At 41.7% G+C, this 23,019-nt stretch overlaps 1 protein-coding gene across 1 annotated transcript; it reads left to right on the forward strand.

The window, feature by feature from the left end:
- Nucleotides 1-5,115: 5,115 nt before the first annotated feature.
- On the forward strand, nucleotides 5,116-22,728 carry LOC126480885 (5'-deoxynucleotidase HDDC2). Its single transcript, XM_050104278.1, has 4 exons — nucleotides 5,116-5,273; nucleotides 6,948-7,072; nucleotides 7,149-7,317; nucleotides 22,416-22,728. Exons 1-4 carry the CDS (start codon nucleotides 5,214-5,216, stop codon nucleotides 22,647-22,649), a joined length of 588 nt encoding a protein of 195 aa, XP_049960235.1. The 5' UTR covers nucleotides 5,116-5,213; the 3' UTR covers nucleotides 22,650-22,728.
- The last annotated feature ends 291 nt before the right edge of the window (nucleotides 22,729-23,019 follow it).

Genomic DNA, 23,019 nt, shown 5'->3' on the forward strand with positions numbered 1-23,019 from the left:
CTGACTGATTCTGCTGTGCAGGAGAAACCATTAGAGTCCATTGCCACGATCCATGACAGTTCTTAGGCACAACACATAGCCAAATGGAATACTAATATTATGCTAATAATATTGTTGACAGCACAACTAAATGTTTTGTTAAAATTTTTCATGCAGTTATGTTTTAGAAGTTCGCTACAGGACGATATGCAGCATACGTTGTAGAAGATAATCACGGGAGATAGAAGAAAGGCCCCAGGAATGCCATGACGACATTCCTGAAAGAATCCAAGGACAAATTTTTCGCGAAAGAAAGAAAATGTAATCAGCTACCATATGATTGTGGACATGGGTAGCAAAAACAATGATGAAGGATTGTTTTTGCAGAGTTCCCTCAGAATCCATTATAATTTTCTAATCTTTTGACTTGAATGTTGTTTCTTATCGATGTTTGTGGTACTAATTTTTGTCCAAGTAATTATAGGCGTCACAATTGTATCACTTCAATTAAGTTGTTACTGTAAATGTTATGCAGACGTGCATTCACACTTGAGTGAGTTCTGTTGCAGATACAGAAGGAGATTCAGAGAGGAACGTAGAGATTTGGTGTCCTTTCTTTCTTTTCTTTAAGAATGAGGTTGTTCACGGCGACAATAGTGGGGAAGGAGATGGTGCGTAATCGATGTTGGCCAGCCATTAGCACCATAGTTGAGGGAAAATAGATGATGTGATGAGATTAAGAGAACTACATGAAAGGAGTAGAGGTATCAAGGTTTTGTCTATAGTGCATGTTCAATAGTGATGTTAGTGGGTACTGGTTTAGATAGCACATTTCATATAAGACAAATAGAAGACACACTTGATGCATGTATGCTTTATCCACAAAGAATGTAATTTAGAATTAAGGGCTTGAATGAAGGTATACTATTACCATTAGCATATTATACAGGGTGATTCAAAAAGAATACCACAACTTTAAAAATGTGTATTTAATGAAAGAAACATAATATAACCGTCCGTTATACATCATTACAAAGAGTATTTAAGAAAGTTTTTTTTTCACTCAAAAACAAGTTCAAAGATGTTCAATATGGCCCCCTCCAGACACTCGAGCAATATCAACCCGATACTCCAACTCGTTCCACACTCTGTAGCATATCAGGCGTAACAGTTTGGATAGCTGCTGTTATTTCTCGTTTCAAATCATCAATGGTGGCTGGGAGAGGTGGCCGAAACACCATATCCTTAATATACCCCCATAAGAAAAAATCGCAGGGGGTAAGATCAGGGCTTTTTGGAGGCCAGTAATGAAGTGCTCTGTCACGGGCTGCCTGGCGGCCGATCCATCGCCTCGGGTAGTTGACGTTCAGGTTTCATAACTAACCTTTTTCGTAGGAGTCTCCATACAGTTGATTGTGGAATTTGCAGCTCTCTGCTAGCTCTGCGAGTCGATTTTCCTGGGCTGCGAACAAATGCTTGCTGGATGCGTGCTACATTTTCATCACTTGTTCTCGGCCGTCCAGAACTTTTCCCTTTGCACAAACACCCATTCTCTGTAAACCGTTTATACCAACGTTTAATACACCACCTATCAGGAGGTTTAACACCATACTTCGTTCGAAGTGCACGCTGAACAACTGTCGTCGATTCACTTCTGCCGTACTCAATAACACAAAAAGCTTTCTGTTCAGCGGTCGCCACCTTAGCATCAACTGACGCTGACGCCTAGTCAACAGCGCCTCAAGCGAACAAATGTACAACTAAATGAAACTTTATAGCTCCCTTAATTCGCCGACAGATAGTGCTTAGCTCTGCCTCTTGTCGTTGCAGAGTTTTAAATTCCTAAAGTTGTGGTATTCTTTTTGAATCACCCTGTATCATACCACTTATCACACTTAGCCAAATTAATCATGCAGATGAATGTACAGAAGGGTGAATGTGAGTGATCTCATTTCCAAGAATTTTTTTTTCTTTCTATGTATTTGGTTAAGTTCTACAGATTTTCTTTCCTGTTTTTTTTTTTTTTTCTTGCTGATGATTTTGCATTTGTCAGTATTCTTGTATCATTTTCATTAACGGTATTCAGTATAGATTTATGAACTCATTAAAGATTTTTGAGTAACAAACTTAATGTAAAATTAATTAATGAAGGCACCCAATGGTAGCACCAGAAATTTTGTTTTTTTCTCAGTTTAATTTGTTTCCAGGTGCCACAGTCATTACAAAGTTCACCTTTGCTTAGTTTATCTTTCTTTGTAAAGTTAGATGGTGTGGCATTGTCGTCATAAAGGCCATTTTTGTTTTATTTTTCCTTGTTTGTAAAGTTCGTTAGTAGATTCCCTTGTTCAGATAGGAGGGTGATTGCCTGAAGAGTGTGCATGTTGTATAATTCGTTTGTATAAGTTTTACAGATTGTGGAATGCAGTACAAACACTGGCACACACTGTCGAAGGTGGTGCCATGACATGAAGTGAGGCATCAAACTTGAAGGACAGGGCAAGATGGTGACGCCAAATGGCAGCCTGTTTTCGATATTTGGTTTGTGTGTGAAATTCTTCTTACTGCATTTACCTTCCAATTTGATTGCTGGTTGCTGACATTTCTCTTGTATTGCATGCTGATTACATGAGTGGTTAGGGCTTAGCTTCTAACATTGTAGTTAAATCATCCCACTATGTACATAATTTACATTTAATACTTAATGTAACTATTTCTCTTTAACATATCTTCCAGTGGGATTATGGGACCTTAGGGCTTAGCTTCTAGCACTGTAGTTAAGTCATCCCACTATGTACTTAATTTACATTTCATACTTAATGTAGCTATTTCTCTTTAACATATCTTGCATTGTGGTTATGGGACCTTCTTCCACATAGGACAGGCTACCAGTGAGCGTACTCTGGAGTTAGGGATTTTTCCACATCCGTGATCAGTAATCATGAAGATGAAGAGGTCCATGGTACACAGTTACAATATTCTAGCCAAGACCACCCACAGCTAGCAGGCACTGCAGTACAGTGGACAATGACTTGTCAGCACTCATCTCAGTCGCAACCACACTAAGACCATGAATGCAATGTGCTCCCAAAATTTGGAAGCCCTGACAGAGTGCGGGGAGAGAGGTTCATTTCCAATTTATGGTCTCAGCTTGTTCATCATATGCTCTACGTGCTTCTCACTCCCAAATGCAACTCGTGATCATCTTTGTAACCATTTCACTATTTCTTGATCTGCTGTGCACTCTGTTCTGATACATATAGTTTCTAAATTTTTTGTTATTGTAAAATTTTGTTCTGTAGTGTAAATTCGCAGCTTGTGTCCTTTATGTCTGGGCAACACTTCAACGGCAATCATCCACATCACACTTTTCATGACCGAATTAAGTATTCATTTTTTATTTTATTATATTATAAAGTTCTTTTTTATCTCACCTTTAATGTATTTAGCTTTATTTCTAAGTTTACTGAATAAATATGAGATTTATTCAGAAAGCGTAGTAATCTCATATTACCAGATCAAACTCTATGAATCCATAACAAATAAAATAATTTATCCAACTGAGTGCCCAGGTCAACCACCATAAGCAATAGATGAGGTATCTGGTAAGTTCAAGAACTTATTATTTGCCGTTTCCAGTGCATTATAGTTGATTTTTCAAACAGCCTATTTACTTCATGGGGGTAATCTGTCATTTTGTGTGATATGGGATTAAAGGATTAGCATTAAATCTAATTAGCATATCCAAGGAGCACTTGTTGAGCTAGAGGTTGTGATCACAGCCACCCAGCCTCTGGCAAAATACATACTTCAGTTATATTGCACTTGTCTCTCTTACATGTAGCATTCTGTTCCTATTGGATACACGTTTTAGGTGTAGCAGAACCAAGAGTAGAACGATGGGAAAAATGCAAAAAATGCTCCATCTGCGAGCCAAGGAAAAAAAGAGAAAGACATATTATATTTGCCATTGTTACAAGGAGCCAATCTGACTTCAAATCTCTACCGAGCGAGGTGGTGCAGTGGCTAACACACTGGACTCGCATTCGGGAGGACGACGGTTCAGACCCGCGTCCGGCCATCCTGATTTAGGTTTACGTTGGTTGGTTGGTTGTTTGGGGAAGGAGACCAGACAGCGTGGTCATCGGTCTCATCGGATTAGGGAAGGAAGTCGGCCGTGCCCTTTCAGAGGAACCATCCCGGCATTTGCCTGGAGTGATTTAGGGAAATCACGGAAAACCTAAATCAGGATGGCCGGACGCGGGATTGAACCGTCGTCCTCCCGAATGCGAGTCCAGTGTCTAACCACTGCGCCACCTCGCTCGGTCGTAGGTTTACGTGATTACCCTAAATCTTTCAGGCAAATACAGGAATGGGTACGGCCGACTTCCTTCCCCATACTTCCCTAATCCCTCGCTGTTTGCTTCCCTCCCCCCAAATGAATCAATCAGTTCAAATCTCTACAAAAATTTCCAGCGAGTGCCAATAAAATCTCTGAGAAGGAAAAAAGACACCTAAAAAGTGCTAGCGTAATTTTCATTGTCTGAATGTTTTGAGGGATTTTTTTATGTTTTTATAAGTACATGTGTAATAACCAATAAAAATATACCAAAAAGTAAAATTTGGAGTGCAAGATATTTGAGTTTGCATAGCAGTAAAATTATCATGCAATATTGTGTTCATTTCGAGAAGTTTTTGTTTAAATACTTTTTTTTTTGTAAAAATAAACTTTTTGAATATAAACTGTACTTGAATATATATTTTTTGTGTGGTATTAATGTAACCAGAATCTGAATCGTTCCACTGAAATTGCTGAATGCAGTTTATATGGCTATTTAAATATAGCAGTCACTCACACCGCACCTGGGACAGTGTGTGACCAAAAAATGACCTAGGAAGCTTAAGGTTAAGACACTGAAATGATTGAAACGGTTTAACACTACTTAATATTCACTACAAAATGTGAATCGCAACAAAAGTATTTGACATTGCCATATTTCAGAACTCTCAATTATATATATTAAGTGTAGGTGTTTAAGTTTGCACCTTTTTTCCCAATAAGCTGTAATTTAAAAAATCCGCATGAACTATTCTTCGTGGAGGGATGTTCCGTCTATGCATATATTCTTCATTTTTTGCTCGCAGTTACCCACCCTGTTGCAAAAACAGTTGAATAACAGTTGTAAGACTTCGAATGTAAAGTGTTGTGTTTCGGACAATCAAAATTGTAAAGTATAATGTCAAACAGTGATGCCAATAAGATAATCGAATTCCTCGAACTTGTTGGAAGATTGAAGGTTCGTATTCTCTACGCTACATATTCAGATAGTCGTTCTATCGCAGACGATTTACATTATTATGGTTACCAAGTCGTGCAACCGGCTTACTTTTTGAATGTCCGTGGAAACTGTTCATCCTGTAATCTCGTTCTCTCGTAGTTAGTCATCACGAAAATAATCATCTCAGCAGTGGATATTGTTGACTTGTAGTGAAGTATCACGAAGTTACAAAACAAATTCGCTATTTTCGTTTGTTTATACATACAACTCAGAAAGATTTTTTAATTGACAAAAATTTCATTGCATGCCAGTTCCTTGCGTTGTTACGTGAACCTTAACATTCATAGGATTGTTTATATTTGAATGCCAGGTTCAAAAAGAAGTCTTATTGCCATAAGTAAGTATACAATATTGGTTATTGACAAATATACCCGGTTTTCTGTCGTTATAGACCCTGTAACAATGTTATATTCTCCCACATAAGCTTGTGATATAAGAAATTTTTTTAACATTTGTGTGATGTTTTTATTGGAGATTCCGTCTTTCGTTCTGTTACCACTGTACCTGGTTAGTTGATGATTACATGATGTGTTTTGATTTAATGAGTTTTCACTTAACAACTATTGCATTTGCAACTAATAATGTAGGCCATGTACCATATGTGACAGAAGTGTCTGTTGCCAAGCTAATAAAGGAAATATGTCTTAGTAGTCTTCTGTCCTTGACTTAAAATTTACCTGATTTCGATTTTTGGCTATTTTGTTTGTTTTTGTTGTGTGTTTTCTCTGCAAATGCTGTCTAGAGCTACAGTGTTGATCATTCTGTATACACTGTTTAATCTAATAGTACAACATGATCAAAATTAATGCAGGCTGGGCTCAGTGCCTGTTCCAGTTTTCCTGATACAATGAATATGTTCATTTGTTAGATCAAAGTAAATGATCCATTTGGTTCTTCTACAATGCAGCCCCCTATTGTTTGATAGACTGAGCCAGTGCCCTTTCTGAAGGCCTGATTAATATGCTGCTGAAGAAACAAATAGTAACAGAAATAAGGAGTTTGAGCGAAGGGAGGGGTATGAGAGCATATAGTTATCCAAAAAATACAGTTAGAGTGTGGCCATTCCAAAAGGTGTAAAAATTTTCACTTGATAATACTTGCGTGGCCTTCCATCCAGGGGATGATTTCTTGATATATTTGATTCAGGATAGATTAGAAGTTACAGTTAGTGCAGATTTTTTCCTTATACATGTATGTGATTCTCTATACTTTTATTGCCAGTATAACATTACAGAAGGCAGAAATATGAAATATTGGAACCAAACTCAAAAATGGAAAAAATAATACCCACACATGCTCAGTCATTACGAAACTTAATTAGAAAGGTGCAAGTTGAAATATAAAAACCAATACCTGTGCAGTACAATAATGGGGAACGCACGAAAAGAAAAATTTAAGAAACCTGTTTATGTTTTTTGAGACTACAATTCAGCGTACAGTTTGAATCTGTCAAGCAGTTGTTGCCAAAGTATTTGAAATGAAGCAAGTAATATCTAAATAACCACATGATTTTTGGTCCTGAAACTTATTCCTACAAGAAATACCAATATGTTCATTTGTATAAATATTACATTGTAATTTTTAAGAAGCCTGCAGTAAATATAACAAGTACTTAATAAAAATTATTTTCAGCATATACAGAGAACTGGCTGGATTTTAAGACATGTAAATAATCCAGAAAGCATCGCAGGACACATGTACCGAATGGGAATATTGTCTTTCTTAATTGATGAAAAGGATGGTCTTGATAAAGACAAGTATGTATTAACAGGCAACTTTTTGATTCTGAAGTTGTTAATTTATAGGAAATGAAAGAATCCACTTTTGTTCCAGGTGTATCAAAATGTCTCTCGTGCACGATCTAGGAGAGTGTATTGTCGGTGACTTGACGCCACATTGTGGAATCCCAGCTGCAGAAAAGCATCGTAGAGAGACACTTGCAATGAGGGAGTTGGCCAGTTTAGCAGGAAATGCAGGGACAGAGATGTTCAATCTATATAAGGTTTCCTTCAAAACCCTTAAAATATTAAAGTAACCAATTGTTTATCATTTAAATAATAACAAGTATTTGTTCTTTCCTGACAAGCTGATTTCAATGTAAATCAGTAACTATTTTAATATGGATAGAGGAAATCTGTAACAGTATTCAGAGGGACGTAAAAGCAGGTGTGCTGCTTCCCGGCAGAGGAGAGGAAAGGACTCGAGGGAAAGAGTCTCAAGGCTTATCTAAACAGTAAGTCTCTGTTGTCCAAGGGTCTTGAGTGATTTTTCCTGTATCATTAAGCATCTCCAATCTCTCTTCCCGCAACATCTTCCTCTGTTCTGCAAGAAGTAGGTGAACATGGTTCTCCCTCTCCCCCTAAATTTTGTTATTACTGTCCTAATTAATATTTATTTTGTCATTGGTGCTGAGAGCTATCTATCTCCTCTTTCCTGTCTCCTGGTGTGTGATTACGAACATGAGCAAGCTGTGTGGAGGGTGAAAGTTTTTACGTAGGTGTACAGGGCTTTCATCATTTTCATTTCTTTTGTTTGTATTACTTCAGTACCAAACTAAGCACTGAAACTTATGTTATTAGCATAGTACACTATTGATTTTGACATACGTTCTCTCATTTACTCTTATATATTACAGACTACTTTTGTAAGAGAGATGCTCTATCCCTGCAACTTTTTATCCTGTAGTAGTTCAGTATGAGTTTTTGGTGATCTGTCTGTGATGACAGTTGTTTTTGTGTGGTGGGATACCGTATTGTCCTGGGTTCATTAATTTCAAAACTTTTCAGTTATACTGCATTAGTGAAAAACACCATTATTCATTTTTTCTGTAGAAGCAGATGGAAATGATACTCAGTTAATCTGTTGCTGGAATAGAAAAAGCCGTGCGGGATTAGCCAAGTGGTCTAAGATGCTGCAGTCGTGGACTGTGCGGCTGGTCCCGGCAGAGGCTCGAGTCCTCCTTTGGGCATGGGCGTGTGTGTTTGTCCTTAGGAAAAATTAGGTTAAGTAGTGTGTAAGCTTAGGGACTGATGACCTTAGTAGTTAAGTCCCATAAGTAAAAAAAAAATAATAATAATAATAGAGAAGACTGCCAAGCAGTCTTTGACAGCGTTTTTGATGTACGCTGTACAAGAAAATTTTCCGCTAGCTGTAATCTTTTAATACTGTCTGTCTCACAGAAATAATTCACCACAGAGACAAATGAACATTGTATTCTGTGTTCTTCCCTCTACTTCTCATTCATAATATTTGCCTGCCACTATTGTTAAGTAGTATAAATAAGTGACAATACTGAGGACTCTTATATTTGGAAAATTAGAGTGTGACTCTGTAATCTTCTGATCTTGGTAAGTTGTTCATTAAAATCATTGTCAGTCATGACACTGTAACAGTCTCTGTCTCCCATACTTAACAACACCAAGTCACAAAAGCATATCCATGCACCAGTCACATATTACAGCCTTTATACTGGATATGATCTCCCTACTTAGCATAACTTGGCTGCTTTCTGCATAGTAGTTTTTACCACCCTTGTGAAATGAAACTGCTGGAAACCTAAAACGCTAACAGCCTCCAGGCTCCTTATAATGTCCTCTAAAGGTTCAGCAAATAAAGTCTCAAGATAAAAGTTCAAACATACGAAGCCCCGCAGGGGGCTCACAGTCCTTTCGCCCCGAGCTATTGCAGCTCATTCTTCATTCCCTAGCTGCATTTCCTTCTCCCTGACCCCTCCCTGTTGCCACCTCCTTCCCCCCTCTCGGTGTTCTGATTTATGTTGACCTGGCTATTCCCCTGGTTTCCTGTATTGGTTGCAATTTTGTTCCTTTTGCCTGTTTTTTCACCCTTTTGTCATTTCAGTCCCCCCTTGAGTTTTGACCTCCAAAATTTTGTGTTTTTAGTGTGAGCCATATGGGGAAGAACTCCCTCCCTAGCATCTACAATGTGGATTCCTGTCCACCCTCCCTTCCCCACTGTAGCCCCCTTCCACTCTGCTAGGTGGTCATCAGCACATGTAGCCAGTCAACATGGTGGGACTATTATGTACACACATGGCTGAGCCCCCTGACAACACAGGGATCACACTACTGATACCTGTGTTGTTCCCTCCCCGTTTATGCCAAGGAGTGGTTGCTTGTCTTCTTGGAGCAACGGAACTCCCGGCAAAGGCTGCTGTGCCAGACAACCCTTGCTGTGGCTGGGTGGTGCCCATGGGGAGAGCCCCTGGTCGGAGTGGGTGGTACCGGGGCGGATACTTGGTGCTTTAACTGTATCGAGCTGGAAAAATCTGGCCATTCTCGCACGGCCACCTCTTCTAATGGTGAAGAATCCTTAAATGCTGCCTCGTATGACCTGACAGCCTTCCCTTCCGTGGCTACCCCATGGAAGGAGGGCCTGGCTGAAACAGTTTCCCAGTTACCTCATCTGTACTAGGATGGTTGGGGACACTTTCACCACCACAAAGTCATTGTTTTTTGTGAAAAATATCAAGGACAAGTTTGGTGAAGTGGAGTCTATTAGTAAGATGCGGTCAGGCTCCCTGTTGATCAAAGCTTCTTCTGCCACCCAATCTACAGCTCTTCGTGCGTATGATCATCTTGTCAACATCCCAGTGTCTGTCACTTCTCACCAATCTCTGAATATGGTCCAGGGCGTCATTTTTCACAGGTAGGACCTCATCCTGCAAACTGATGAGAAACTCTGGGCCAGTCTGTAGCGGCATGGCGTTCATTTTGTTCAACATGTGCAGAAGGGTCGCAAAGGCAACCACACTGATACTTGCGCCTTCATTCTGGCTTTCGAGGGGATACCCTCCCAGAGAAGGTCAAGGTTATGTGCTACAGATGTGACATGAAGCCGTACATCCCTCCACCTATGCGGTGCTTTCGGTGCTTGCGTTTTGGTCATATGTCTTCCCGCTGTACGGCAGACCCTTTGTGTGGTGACTGTGGCCACCCAATCCATGAGGGAAGCCTTTGTATTCTGCCGCCTGTGTGTCAACTGTGCTGACCGCCACTCTCCTCGCTCACCGAATTGCCAAGCTTACAAGAGAGAAAAGAAGATATAAGAATACAAGTCCCTAGATCGCCTGTCTTATGCTGAGGCTCACCAAAAGTATGAGAGACTCCATCCAGTGTCCCTATCTTCAACTTTTGCCTCTGTTACTTCCTTTCCTCCTCCTCCTCCCTCGTCCTTACCCCAGCCCCGCCCCTTTCTCCCCTCCTCCTCCCCTGCAGTTCCGACGACTTCCTGTCACGGAGTCGCTCTCCCTCACCGTGTCCTGCCCTCCTCCGCCTCAGAAAGAGAAGAAGAAAAAACATAAATCCCACAACAAGCCCCCCCCCCCCCCCCATGTGCCCCTAGAGGTGCCAACTCCCCTCTTGCAACCTGTATCTGACATCTTATTTGTTGATGTCACCCCATCCTCGTCAGTGACAACTACTGACAAAGTGACCTGATCTCCTCCTTGGCTCCTTCATGCCTATCTAGGAGTCATGCCACACGATCATGCAGTTTAACTGCAACGGGTACTATTGTCACCTAACGGAAATGCAACATCTTGTATCATCTCATTCTGTGTTCTGTCTTATTCTCCAAGAAACGCTCATCCGTGATGACCACTCTCCAACTTCCCGTGGTTATTGGGCATTCTGTCTGAACTGTGCTGGCCTTGGGATAGCATCTGGTGGGGTCTGCACTTTGGTTTGCTCTGATGTCCTTGGTGACTGGATCCCCCTATGTACGACTTTGGAAGTGATAGCGGTTAAGAGTGCACATGACTCTGGCAATCAGCCTTTGGAATGTCTACCTCCCTCCAGGTCGGCCACTTGCTTATGTTGCACTATCTACCTTAATCCAGCAACTCCCGTTCTCGTTTATCCTCCTTGGGGATTTCAGTGCCCACCATCCACTATTGGGGAGTGTCACTTCAACGGGTCAGGGTATCCTAATCAACCAACTTATCACGGGCTTTGATTTGTGTCTCCTCAATGATGGTTACCCTACCCACTTCAGTGCCGCTCATGACACCTTCTCTGCTATCGATCTCAGGCTCTCCTCCCCTGTCCTCGTGGCTTCCCTACATTGGTCATCCCATGATGACCTTTGTGACAGTGACCACTTTCCAGTGACTCTGTCGTGGTCCACCTGCCTTTTTATTTCTTTGTTTGTTGATTGTTGTCCTAGGTGTCGACGTACAGTGTTGCTACACTGGCTGAAAAATGGGTTGTGTGTTCTGACACTGACTACTGTAAATTATTTATCCAACAGGTTCACGGTTGTTACACAGTACTTCTATTTCACTGTTCACAACCCCCTAATAATACACAATTATAGGTGTATGGCCAGTGCACTATTGTTTAAACTTTCCACAAGCCTCATTAATAGTTTGCAAGCGAAACTCCACATAGTGCTACGATAGTTTACTGTTGAACAGCTACGAGCAGTAAGACCTAACCACAAAGTTCACAGTTATTGAAGAATAGTCAGGTATGTATGGAGCATACACTGTCACTGTTTTTACACATGGCCTAATTGTTTAACACTTGTTACACAGTTAATTTGAAGCATTGTTGTTGTTCTAACCAGCACAGGTTACTCGTCTGTGGACTGACTGTCTTGTGACTAAAAATCGGGCCCTTATATATTATCGCAATAATTTGTACTGAAACTACACATTGTTCGAAGTAAAAGTAAAACTTAACTCATTAAATTAACTGAATACATCGGAAAATTGGTTCTTTTTAACAGTTTCTTCTGCTGCGAGGTTTAGGCCGAATTATTTGTTTAAATCTTGAAATTAACAAATATAGTTATGTGAACAATACTTTTGACAAGACTGTTAATTACTTAGGAATTAATGAAGGGCTGGTTTTGCTAACATATTCCTGAACAGGGCCAAATAGATACTTTACGATTACTAGCATTTCGTCTTCCAAATGTTCACAATTATTACAGAATTTATATTTGTTTATATGTCAACAATAGAATTTAAGTTACGAAACAATTACTGATTTCGCCCTGTAATGAAAGATATTTTACAAATAGTCAAAATAAATTAGAAAATCAATTACATACCTAAAACTAAGCGCAAAATTAGATCTGGTGTTGTATTCTTTAAAATTGAGGGTCAACCTTTCTCTTTAATGAAAATGCAGATTATATTCACGTATGTTAATGATAATTAGTTAAAATTAATAAGACGAATTTAAGGAGGCAGATGGCAAAACAAGAGGGGAATTAAAAATATCCCAACTTGCTTTGTCACAACTATCGTTCTCCTGCTGCCGCCAGGCAGACAGGCCCCCACATTGGCCATTCCGCAGAGCCAATTGGCCTTTAGACATGTCTGCTGTCCACTTTGATAGCTCCCTCTCGAATTCCATTGATGTAGTCGTGCAAGGCATTTCTGCTGCTCTTCTTCATGCTGCTGGCACTGCTGTCCCCCTATCCACAGGGCCCCCTCATCATCAGCCGGTACCATGGTGGACCAAGGACGTCGCAGTCGCTGTTCAGGACCACCAATGGGCACTGCAGCAATTTAAGTGACACCCCTCCAGACCAACCTCCTCACTTTTAAGCGTCTCCGAGCTAAGGCTCCTTAGCTTATTAAGCCGTGTAAAAAGGAATGTTGGGAGCAGTATGTTTCCTCCCTTGGGGGCGTATGCCTCTTTATCACAGGTTTGGTCAGAGCTCCAAAGCATTCTGGGCCACCAGCAAGTCAACAGTCCAGGGCCTGAACCTCCAAAGAACTCTGTGCACTGATCCATTGGTCCTCGCAGAACACCTTGCGATTCACTTTGTGATAGCATCGTTGTCCGCTCCCTACCCTCCTACCTTTCTCCATCAGAAATGCAGAGTTGAACAGACCCCCCTCTATTTCATCCCACATCACATTGAGCCCTATAATGCACCTTTCGCTGAATGGAAATTGGAGCAGGCTCTTAGCTCTTCAAGAGACACAGCCACAGGGCCGGATTCCATTCACAATCAGATGATTCACCACTTGGACATTCTCCAGAGGCAACGGCTCCTCAGGGTCTTCAATCACATCTGGCTCATGGGTGCTTTCCTGTCCCAGTGGCGAGACAGTATAGTTATCCACATTCTTAAGCTCGGGAAAAACCCAACGTCTCTAAACAGCTACCGTCCCATTAGCCTTACGAATGTGCTTTGTAAACTGCTCGAAAGGGTGGTCAACTCCAGATTATGTTGGGTACTCGAATCTCGGAGCCCTTTGTCACTGTATCAGTGTGGCTTATGGGTAGGGCGATTTCCAACTGACCATCTACTCCTATTGGAATCAGCCATTTGACAGACTTTTACTCACTGCCGGCACCTTGTTGCAGTTTTCTTTGACCTAAATAAGGCGTATGATGTGGCTTGGTGCCGTCAAATTTTAGTTACACCCCCTGACTGGGGCTTCCATGGTCCCCTTCCGATTTTTATCCGCAATCAATGTAAAAGTAAAAGATGATATTCACGAAAATAACCAAGAGAACAAGTATAAACACCAGAATAATAATTACCATGCTGAGAATAAGAATACATATATAAATGTTTTTATCTTACCGGCTCTTCCAGGTTCGAGTTGGGACTTCACTCAGCACCTCTTAGATTCAGGAGGATGGTATCCCATAAGGTTCTGTGCTAAGTGTCACACTCTTCCTCATTGCCATAAATAGGCTTGTGACCTCTGTTGGGCCTCTGGTTTCCCCGGCATTTTACGTTGACGATTTTTGCATATGGTGCATATCTCACTCGGTGGCGTCTGCTGGGTGCCAGCTCCGAGGCTCCATGCGGCGGGCCTCTGTGTGGGGCACTGCCCGTGGCTTCCAGTTTACCCTTCCAAAACGTGGGTTATGCATTTTTGTCGTCGACCCACAGTACACCCTGATCCAGAACTTTATTTAGACAAGCAGCTCCTCGATGTTGTAGCACAGTTCCGTTTCTTGGGCCTTATGTTTGATAACAAGCTGACATGGCCGCCCCACATTTGCCACCTAAAGACTACATACATGTGGAAGCTTAATGCTCTCTGCCTCTCGGCCCACACATCTTGGGGTGCAGACCATTCCACTCTTCTCCATCTTTACTGTTCTCTGGTCTTGTCCAGACTTGATTATGATTGTTGGGTTTATGGTTCAGCAGCTCCTTCAACTTTGAAACTCCTTGACCCTGTCTATCGTTGTGGGGTGCGTCTGGCTATTGGTGCCTTTGGCACTAGTCCTGTTGATAGTCTCCTCACAGAAGCAGGGATTCCCCCTATACACATCCGACAGAGCCAACTCCTTGTTTCTTATGCAGTCGCCATTCGCCAATTCCCTGACTATCCTGTGTACCCTGTGCTCTTCGCCAATGAGGGATCTCTCCCTCCTAACACCTGCCCATGGGTGGGATTGCCGGTTGGCATGCGTCTCACTACCCTGTGCTGGGATCTCCATCTGCACTCATTGGACTGCACCCTGTGTCTTTCCTCCCATACCCCCCATTGGACGGTGTCTAGACCTCGGATTAGGACTGATCTCTTCCAGGGTCCTAAGGTCTGTTGCTTCCATGGTTTACCAGCGTCTTGTATGTGCCATCCTTGCAGAGTACCAAGGTGCCACCATCTTTTGCACTGATGGTTCTAAGACTACTGGTAAGGCGGGATATGCTTTCACGTCTCCTACCAGCTTCAAGGACCATTTGTTGCCAGGTTCCTGTAGTGTATTTACAGCAGAGCTTCTAACCATTTACAGGGCCTTCCTTTTTGTTTCTCATGTCTCCTTCCATAGTGTTTTAAGTTTTCCGACCCCATGAGCAGGCTATCGATCGATGCTACTCTCATCACCCATTGGTCTCTGCCATCCATGACCTTCTCTCTGCCCTTGAGCGTGCCGCCTGTTCAATCCTCTTTCTCTGGGTCCCAAGTCATGTGGGAATCCCAGGGAATGAATTGCTGACCATTTGGCTAGAGAAGCAGATACCCCCATTTCCTTTCACAGTTCCAGCTGTAGATATGCGGATCTACATCAAATCTCTCTTTGCCCAACAGTGGAACGCCATCTGGAGTGCTACTGCTCATAGTAATTAACTCCGCACAATCAAGGAGTCTACTGCAGTTTGGGGCACTTCTTTCCGCCCCTCTCGGAATGAGTTCACTGTTTTATGCCGTTTAGGCATTGGCCATACCTGGCTCACCCATTGTTTCCTCCTATTTAATGACCCACCCCCACAATGTGGTTGTGGTGCCAGACTGATGATATCTCACATATTGGTGGCATGTCCCCTCCTTTCAACCTTCCGTGCTAAGTATAGTCTTCCTGCTTCCTTAAATTTAATATTAGCAGGTGATTCATGGATGGTTGACCTGGTCCTCGGTTTCCTCTGTGAAAGTGGTTTTTATTCCTAGATATAAGGTTCTCCTTTAGTCTTGGAGCAGGGGCGAGTTGGTTGTGGTTGGGACTCCTTCTGCAGTCTTCATGGTCTGTGACCCCATGACTACCCCCTCCCCCCCCCCCCCCCTTTTTTTCCAGTTTTTAGATTTGGTCTCACCTTTTATGCTTTTACTGTGTATGTTTAATGTTCATTCTTTTATAATTTGACTACTCTGACTGAATCCGTCCACTTTTAGCAGACCCTCTTTCTTACGTAACCTACTTCGGAATCGCGGGACTGATGACCTGGCTGTATGGGACCATACTCTCACTCAATTAATCAATCAATCAAACAGTCAAACATACGAAGGTCAGAAAATCACAAAAAAAAAAGAAAAATTCCAGTTTCCATGGGAATTTGAATAAACAACATAAAATAATTTCTTAAAATTCACGTTGTCAAGCTAACTATTAGTTCCCTGATCAGATAAAATATGTTGCTAAATAATGACACCCACATCAGATAATCCAGCATATATTTGGCTGCTGATCAGTAATTATACAACAGAGCTGACAGTCTAAAATCAGTTGTCTCAGTGTTCATTTCACAAGGGTCCACAACAGGCTCTGCAGATTCCTTTAATTCAAAACAACTCTCAAAATTTGGAGAACATTTGAGTTACGTTAGTGAACCAGCAGTGTGGCTGCAGGGTGATTTTGTTTCTCACTCAAGGGCATTCATGTTGATTCATCTCCTCCCCAGTTAATAACCACTAACTGGTAGTTGGTGTTGCAATTGAGCATAATTGCTCGAAAATTTCAGTTATCAATGTAAAGACAAGAAAAATTCAGATGGCATTGAGGGAAACAGGCCATGGACTAGCATGATATTCACTGGTCGTTGAGCGTTTTCTTGAATGACTCATTGTGCTTAGATTTCAGGAAAATTTTGTTATTTCATCTGACTTTTTGTGTAGCATTGTTATTTACTGTTTTCCTGTGCTTAAGGTAATGTTTTCAGTTTGTTTATTCCATTCCCTTTTGAAACCCCCACCCCTCAAGGGGCTCATCTCTCTTTTGTGAGTTCATTCTTGGCCACCAAGGCTCCCCAGAGTCCTAGCAACACTGCTTACCTTTCCATGCCGCAAGTATCTTCATATTATTCTTTTTTTACTCTTTACCTTTCCATTGGATGGGGTGTTTGGTGTTGACTGTGTTTATCTGGTTTTAGTTTTGGCCATTTGTTTCCTCAGCTCCCGGCCTCCTACAGCTTTTCATTATTTTCTATGTGGTCCCCCTGTTGGTTCTGGCTTGTTACTTCTTTTCAAAGTTTTATTTAAGTGCAGAGAAGGTCATCCAACACAATGTGTATTCCACCTTTCTCTCTTTGCAACCATTTTTCTTGCAACAGCACTACACACAAATCCAATATAGTAGCCATGCCATTTGAGTGTGTGTGTGTGGGCGGGGGGGGGGTCAGGTCATCAAGTACCTGCACAATGGTAGCCCCCTGACCATAAAGGGCCTACACTGTTGGTGCCTGAGCTGGAAACACCACATGCAAGCCAGGGAGTAGGTGTCCATAATGGATGGGGCACGGAGACTCGAGGCAGTGGTTTGCTGGTTAGGCAATTGTTGCTGTAGCTGAGTGGTGCCTATGGGGAGAGCTCTCGTTCATATTGGTTGGTACCATGATGGAAGATTCCCACATGAAGTGAGTTAAACTTACTTAGGCTGGTGGCCACACCGCCACATCAATCTCTTCTGAAGCTAAGACATATTACAGTGTGGAGAAGCAGGACCCCAGAATGTTCCCTCTCCTGGCTTTGCCATGGGAGGAACATAGGGCTTAGAGACAAGTTGAGAAATACTCCCTCCAATGCTTGCTTTTTCTAGAACAGGCGGGGATTCCTTTTTGTTTATAAAGTCTTTGTTCTTCGTTGAACATCTTAAGGACAGGCAGCAGTTCCAAAAATAAAAAAAGTGGCTTCATTTTGCTTAATATGACTTCCCCCACTCAGTCATGTCAATCAATCATGGACGCTACTCACCTGCAACAAGCTGGATGATATTTCTGCCATGATAATCCCCCATTAAAGTTTTAATATGGTACATGGTATCATTTTCCACCTAGATCTTCTTTTACAGACTAATGATGAGTTGCATGCTAATTTCGAGGGACAAGGTGTGCGTTTTGTCCATCATGTCCAGCAGGAACTAAAATACTGCAGAGTGGATACTGGAGCCTTCATATTAGCCCCCAAGGGTGTCCTTTTGCCGTGATGGTGTCTCACTGTAATATCAAGCTGTATACTCCTTCCATGCGGCTACAAATGCATTTGATATGGACACATGTCTTCGTGTTGCAACGCCAGCCCCATCTGTAGGGATTGTGGCTGCTAGTTAAATCAAATTCAAATCGGGTTAACACCCCCTTGAGATGAACATCTATTGCCCAATTAGCCTCACGAATGTTCTCTTGAAGTTGCTCGAACATGTGGTGAGCCAACAGCTATGTTGGTACCTTGAGCCTCGGGGTCTTTTGGCTTCGTCCCAGGGTGGTTTTTGCCAAGGCTGTTCTGCTGCTAACAATTTGGAGTAAGCTATTCGGTCAGCTTTTGACTGATGTCAAAATTTTGCAGCTGTCTTCTTTGACTTACAAGGAAGGGCCTTATGACTCCACGTGGCATCACCACAACCTCGCTGCCCTCAATGATTGGAGTGTGTGTGGCCAACTCTCAATTTTTGTCTCAGACTTTTTGTCTGACCCTACTTTCCAGGTTCAAGTTGGTGCTTCCTACTCTCTCCTTATACAACAGAATGGGGTCCTGCAAGGCTCTATATTGAAGGTGACCCTTTTCCTAGTGGCTGTCAATGATCTAGCTGTAGCTGTGGGATCTACAGTGTGGCCCCTCCTGCTATGCTGATGACTTTTGCGTCTATTACTGCTCCTGAACAGTGGGCGTTGCTAAACGCCATTTGCAGTGTGTCATGCGTAACGACCCGTCCTGTGCTCTCACTCATGGCTTCTGGTGTTCCGCTGCCAAGGTGTGTCATGCACTTCTGTCGCTGTCATACTGTCCATCCCCAACCAGAACTTTACCTCAAGGACCAAATGCTCAATGTGGTGGTGTCATATCATTTTTTGGGTTTGGTCTGTGATGCACAGTTGATATAGCTTCCCTATCTTAGCCAACTTAAGCAAATTTGCTGGTCAAATCTTCATACTCTTCACCGTCTCAGTAATACTAGCAGGCTGCAGACCACTCTACACTTTTGTGACCCTGCAAAGCTTCAATCCTGTCACGTCTTGATTATGAGAGCCTGGCATATGGCTCAGCGTTGCGGATGCTGGACGAATAAACCATTGTGAGTCCGACTTGCAACAGGTTCATTTTGGACCAGCCCTGTGAACAGCCTACTCATGGAGGCTGGCATCTTTCCCCTACAAATCAGGTACCAACAAGTGCTGCTCAACTATGCGGTACATATTCGCTGGTGCCTTGAACATCTGAACTGTTGTGTCTTCTTTCCTGGCAGGGAGATCTAGCTTCCTTAACAGAGGCCAAGGTGGCATCACAGTTCGCATACAGAGTCTGTGGTCTGAACTCCACCTTTCCCTACTGTCACTTCTTGTTAGGGAGAAGTCACGTGTGCTTACAAGGTGTGTACCCTGCCTCAGACCTACCTTGACCTCTCCTTGAGACCAAAAGACTCAGTAGACTGTATAGTTTTTCGCTGCATGTTCCTGGATGTTCTTGATGTATTCCGAGGCTCAGACATGATGTACACTGATGGCTGTACTACCGACAGACAAACTGGTTTTGCCTACTTCAAATGTAAGATGCAGTGAACTACATTCCCTACTGAACAAATGCAGTGTATTCACTGCAGAATTGGTGGCCATTGCTAGAGCACTCACCCACCCACCTTCCTTCTTGCACAGGTGAGTCATTCTTAATTTGCAGTGACTTCTTGAGTCATCTTCAGGCTGTCAACCAGTGCTACCTGTGACACCCATTAATTATGGCTATCCAGAATCTCCCGTATGATCTCCACCAAGCTGTCAGTCAGTTGCTTTGGGATACCGGGGAACAAACATGCTGACTGATTGTATAAGTTGGCTACCAGAATGCCGACTTTGAATGTGGCAGTACTTTCACCGGACCTTCTGTTGACTCTACACCAACAGATGTGACAGGATACTTTCCGGGACTGGATCAGATTCTGAATGTGGCTCTCCAGCAGGGGTACGACTTCCTCAAATCCTGCCCTGAAATGAGATCCATCCTTCATGAAATCCTCCCCACTCCACCAAGAGTGTCTTTCCGCCGTCCACCTAACCTTCGTAGCCTCTTAGTTCATCCCTATAAATCCCCAAACCACCTTCCCTACCCTCTGGCTCCTACCCTTGTAACCACCCCCGGTGTAAAACCTGTCCCATGCACCCTCCCACCACCACCTACTCCAGTCCTGTAACCCGGAAGGTGTACACGATCAAAGGCAGAGCCACGTGTGAAAGCACCCACGTGATCTACCAACTGACCTGCCTACACTGTGACGCATTCTATGTGGGAATGACCAGCAACAAACTGTCCATTCGCATGAATGGACACAGGCAGACAGTGTTTGTTGGTAATGAGGATCACCCTGTGGCTAATCATGCCTTGGTGCACGGCCAGCACATCTTGGCACAGTGTTACACTGTCCGGGTTATCTGGATACTTCCCACTAACACCAACCTATCCGAACTCCGGAGATGGGAACTCGCTCTTCAATATATCCTCTCTTCCCGTTATCCACCAGGCCTCAATCTCCGCTAATTTCAAGTTGCCGCCACTCATACCTCACCTGTCATTCAACAACATCTTTGCCTCTGCACTTCTGCCTCGACTGACATCTCTGCCCAAATTCTTTGTCTTTAAATATGTCTGCTTGTGTCTGTATATGTGTGGATGGATATGTGTGTGTGTGCGCGCGAGTGTATACCCGTCCTTTTTCCCCCCTACGGTAAGTCTTTCCGCTCCCCTGATTGGAATGACTCCTTACCCTCTCCCTTAAAACCCACTTCCTTTCGTCTTTCCCTCTCCTTCCCTTTTTCCTGATGAGGCAACAGTTTGTTGCGAAAGCTTGAATGTTGTGTGTATGTTTGTGGTTGTTTCTGTGTCTGTCGACCTGCCAGCACTTTCATTTGGTAAGTGAAATCATCTTTGTTTTTAGATATATATTTCCTACGTGGAATGTTTTATATATATATATATATATATATATATATATATATATATATATATATATATATATATATATATATTCCCAGCAATCAGTTGCAACAATTATGCATATAATAAGTTGTTGAAAGTCGTTTGTCGTGGAAAAACTGGCGACTTCGAACATGATTAGTTTTCCGCAAACAAAGTTGTATTTCACAAATGTTATTAATTGTCTTCATAATGTTTACACGTGTAGTTAACGGAAGACGTAGAAACGATATTCCGAAACGAATACGTATAGTGTAAGTCAAACATTCGAATTAGAGTAGAGACCCCACGATATATATATTTGAATTACAAAAAACAAATACTACAAAAAAAAAAAAGGTTGCATGGCGCGAGATTCGATCCGGCGACCTTCGGATTACGAACCCGAGCGCTTACCGCTGCGCCACGACGCTGTAGGTAATCATAAATCGTAGAGAGTATTTCACCGCAACGGTTTCTTTTAACTGTTGATTTTCTCGACAACGGCTGAGAAGTGCATCTTGGTGCTTTGCCACATTACACCTCTGGCCATGAGCTTTTATTATGCGCAGTATGAATCAAATCTGAATTTCACAATTGGTGGCCTCCCCTTGTTAGTGTGCAGGTATTATAATCATTATCTCTGTAAATTATAGTAAAATTTCAATATTTTTTTATGTCATTTAACTCAGAAATGTGTGTAGATTTTATGGATGTTAGTGTGCTTTCTTCAAATTAAGTGTAATGTTAATTATATGGAAACAAAATCAAATTTATACTGCTTTTTAAAATACTTTTTATTTCACCACTTATAAACAATTCAAAGTGAAGAAATTTTACAGTCTGAGTACACCATAGTAAACCACATACTTTTGTGGGTAAGTGGTATTTTTTCTTATTTTTAAATTGAATGCAGCACAATATATATGGCAGCTTAAATAAGTATAATAAAGTATGACATTGACTGCAAAAAGGTTAATGGTTCTTAATCAGGTTGTAAATCGTTCTTCCTGTTGTGATGAATCCTCTTTCAGTACTGTAGGTGATTTTCATTCCATTTGTTTAGAATTAGTGACTTTCATACCTGTTCCACATTCTTATCATCATAAATCATATGCAGATCACCGCTCAGCACATTTGCTCACATTTTAGCTTTACATTCCCAAGATTATGTTGTTTTTTTGCTTTTATCCATGGAAAATAAAATGGAATAATGCCATTTAAAGTATATTTAAACTCTCTCTCTCTCTCTCTCTCTCTCTCTGTCTGTCTGTCTCTGTGTGTGTGTGTGTGTGTGTGTGAGAGAGAGAGAGAGAGAGAGAGAGAGAGAGTGAGTCTGCAAATGTTCTCTTTCACACGGGGTGAAATTATCTTCAGTAGAGGTTGTCATGTTTGTTAAGTACCAATAAAAAATTCAGTTAATGTTAAGGATAGTGTAGATTTTAATTATAAGATTTAATTTCTACCCAGCTGTCATTATAATTTTTGAATTGTTCATAATGTTTTAGGAATATGAAGAGCAAAAGACACCAGAAGCAAAGTTTGTAAAAGAGTTAGATAGGTTTGACATGGTTCTCCAAGCTTTTGAATACGAAAAATCTGAAAAACGACCACATGGCCTACAAGACTTTTTTGATTCAACAGAAGACAAATTTAGCCATCCAAAGATGCTAACATTAGTAGATGAACTCAAAAAACAGAGATCCGTCTTCGAAACATTATATCAACAAACAGATAAATAGTGTTATTTTAGGCATTACCAAATTGTACGTACATGTATCATTTGTGAAGAATACACTAAAATAAATACATTCTAAAGAAGTTGTGTGAATAATTTTTTTCTCCTAAAATAAATACATTTTAAAGGAGTTGTGTAATTATTTTTTATCTCCAACTCTGCAAATTAGACAATTTATTGTGGCTTTAAGATTCACAATTTTGTAATGAGCTGTTATGATTGCTAGCAAAATTTAAAATGGTTTTATTTAATGTAAAGTGCTAGGACTGCAAATAATGTAACACATGAGAGAGGGAAAATGGATGTTTCAGTACCTAGAGGAATAATGCCAATATCAAACAGACCTAAAATGTTTCTCATCTAAAGAGGGTACG

This window comes from Schistocerca serialis, chromosome 1, assembly GCF_023864345.2.
Source record: "Schistocerca serialis cubense isolate TAMUIC-IGC-003099 chromosome 1, iqSchSeri2.2, whole genome shotgun sequence".
NCBI lineage: Eukaryota > Metazoa > Arthropoda > Insecta > Orthoptera > Acrididae > Schistocerca > Schistocerca serialis.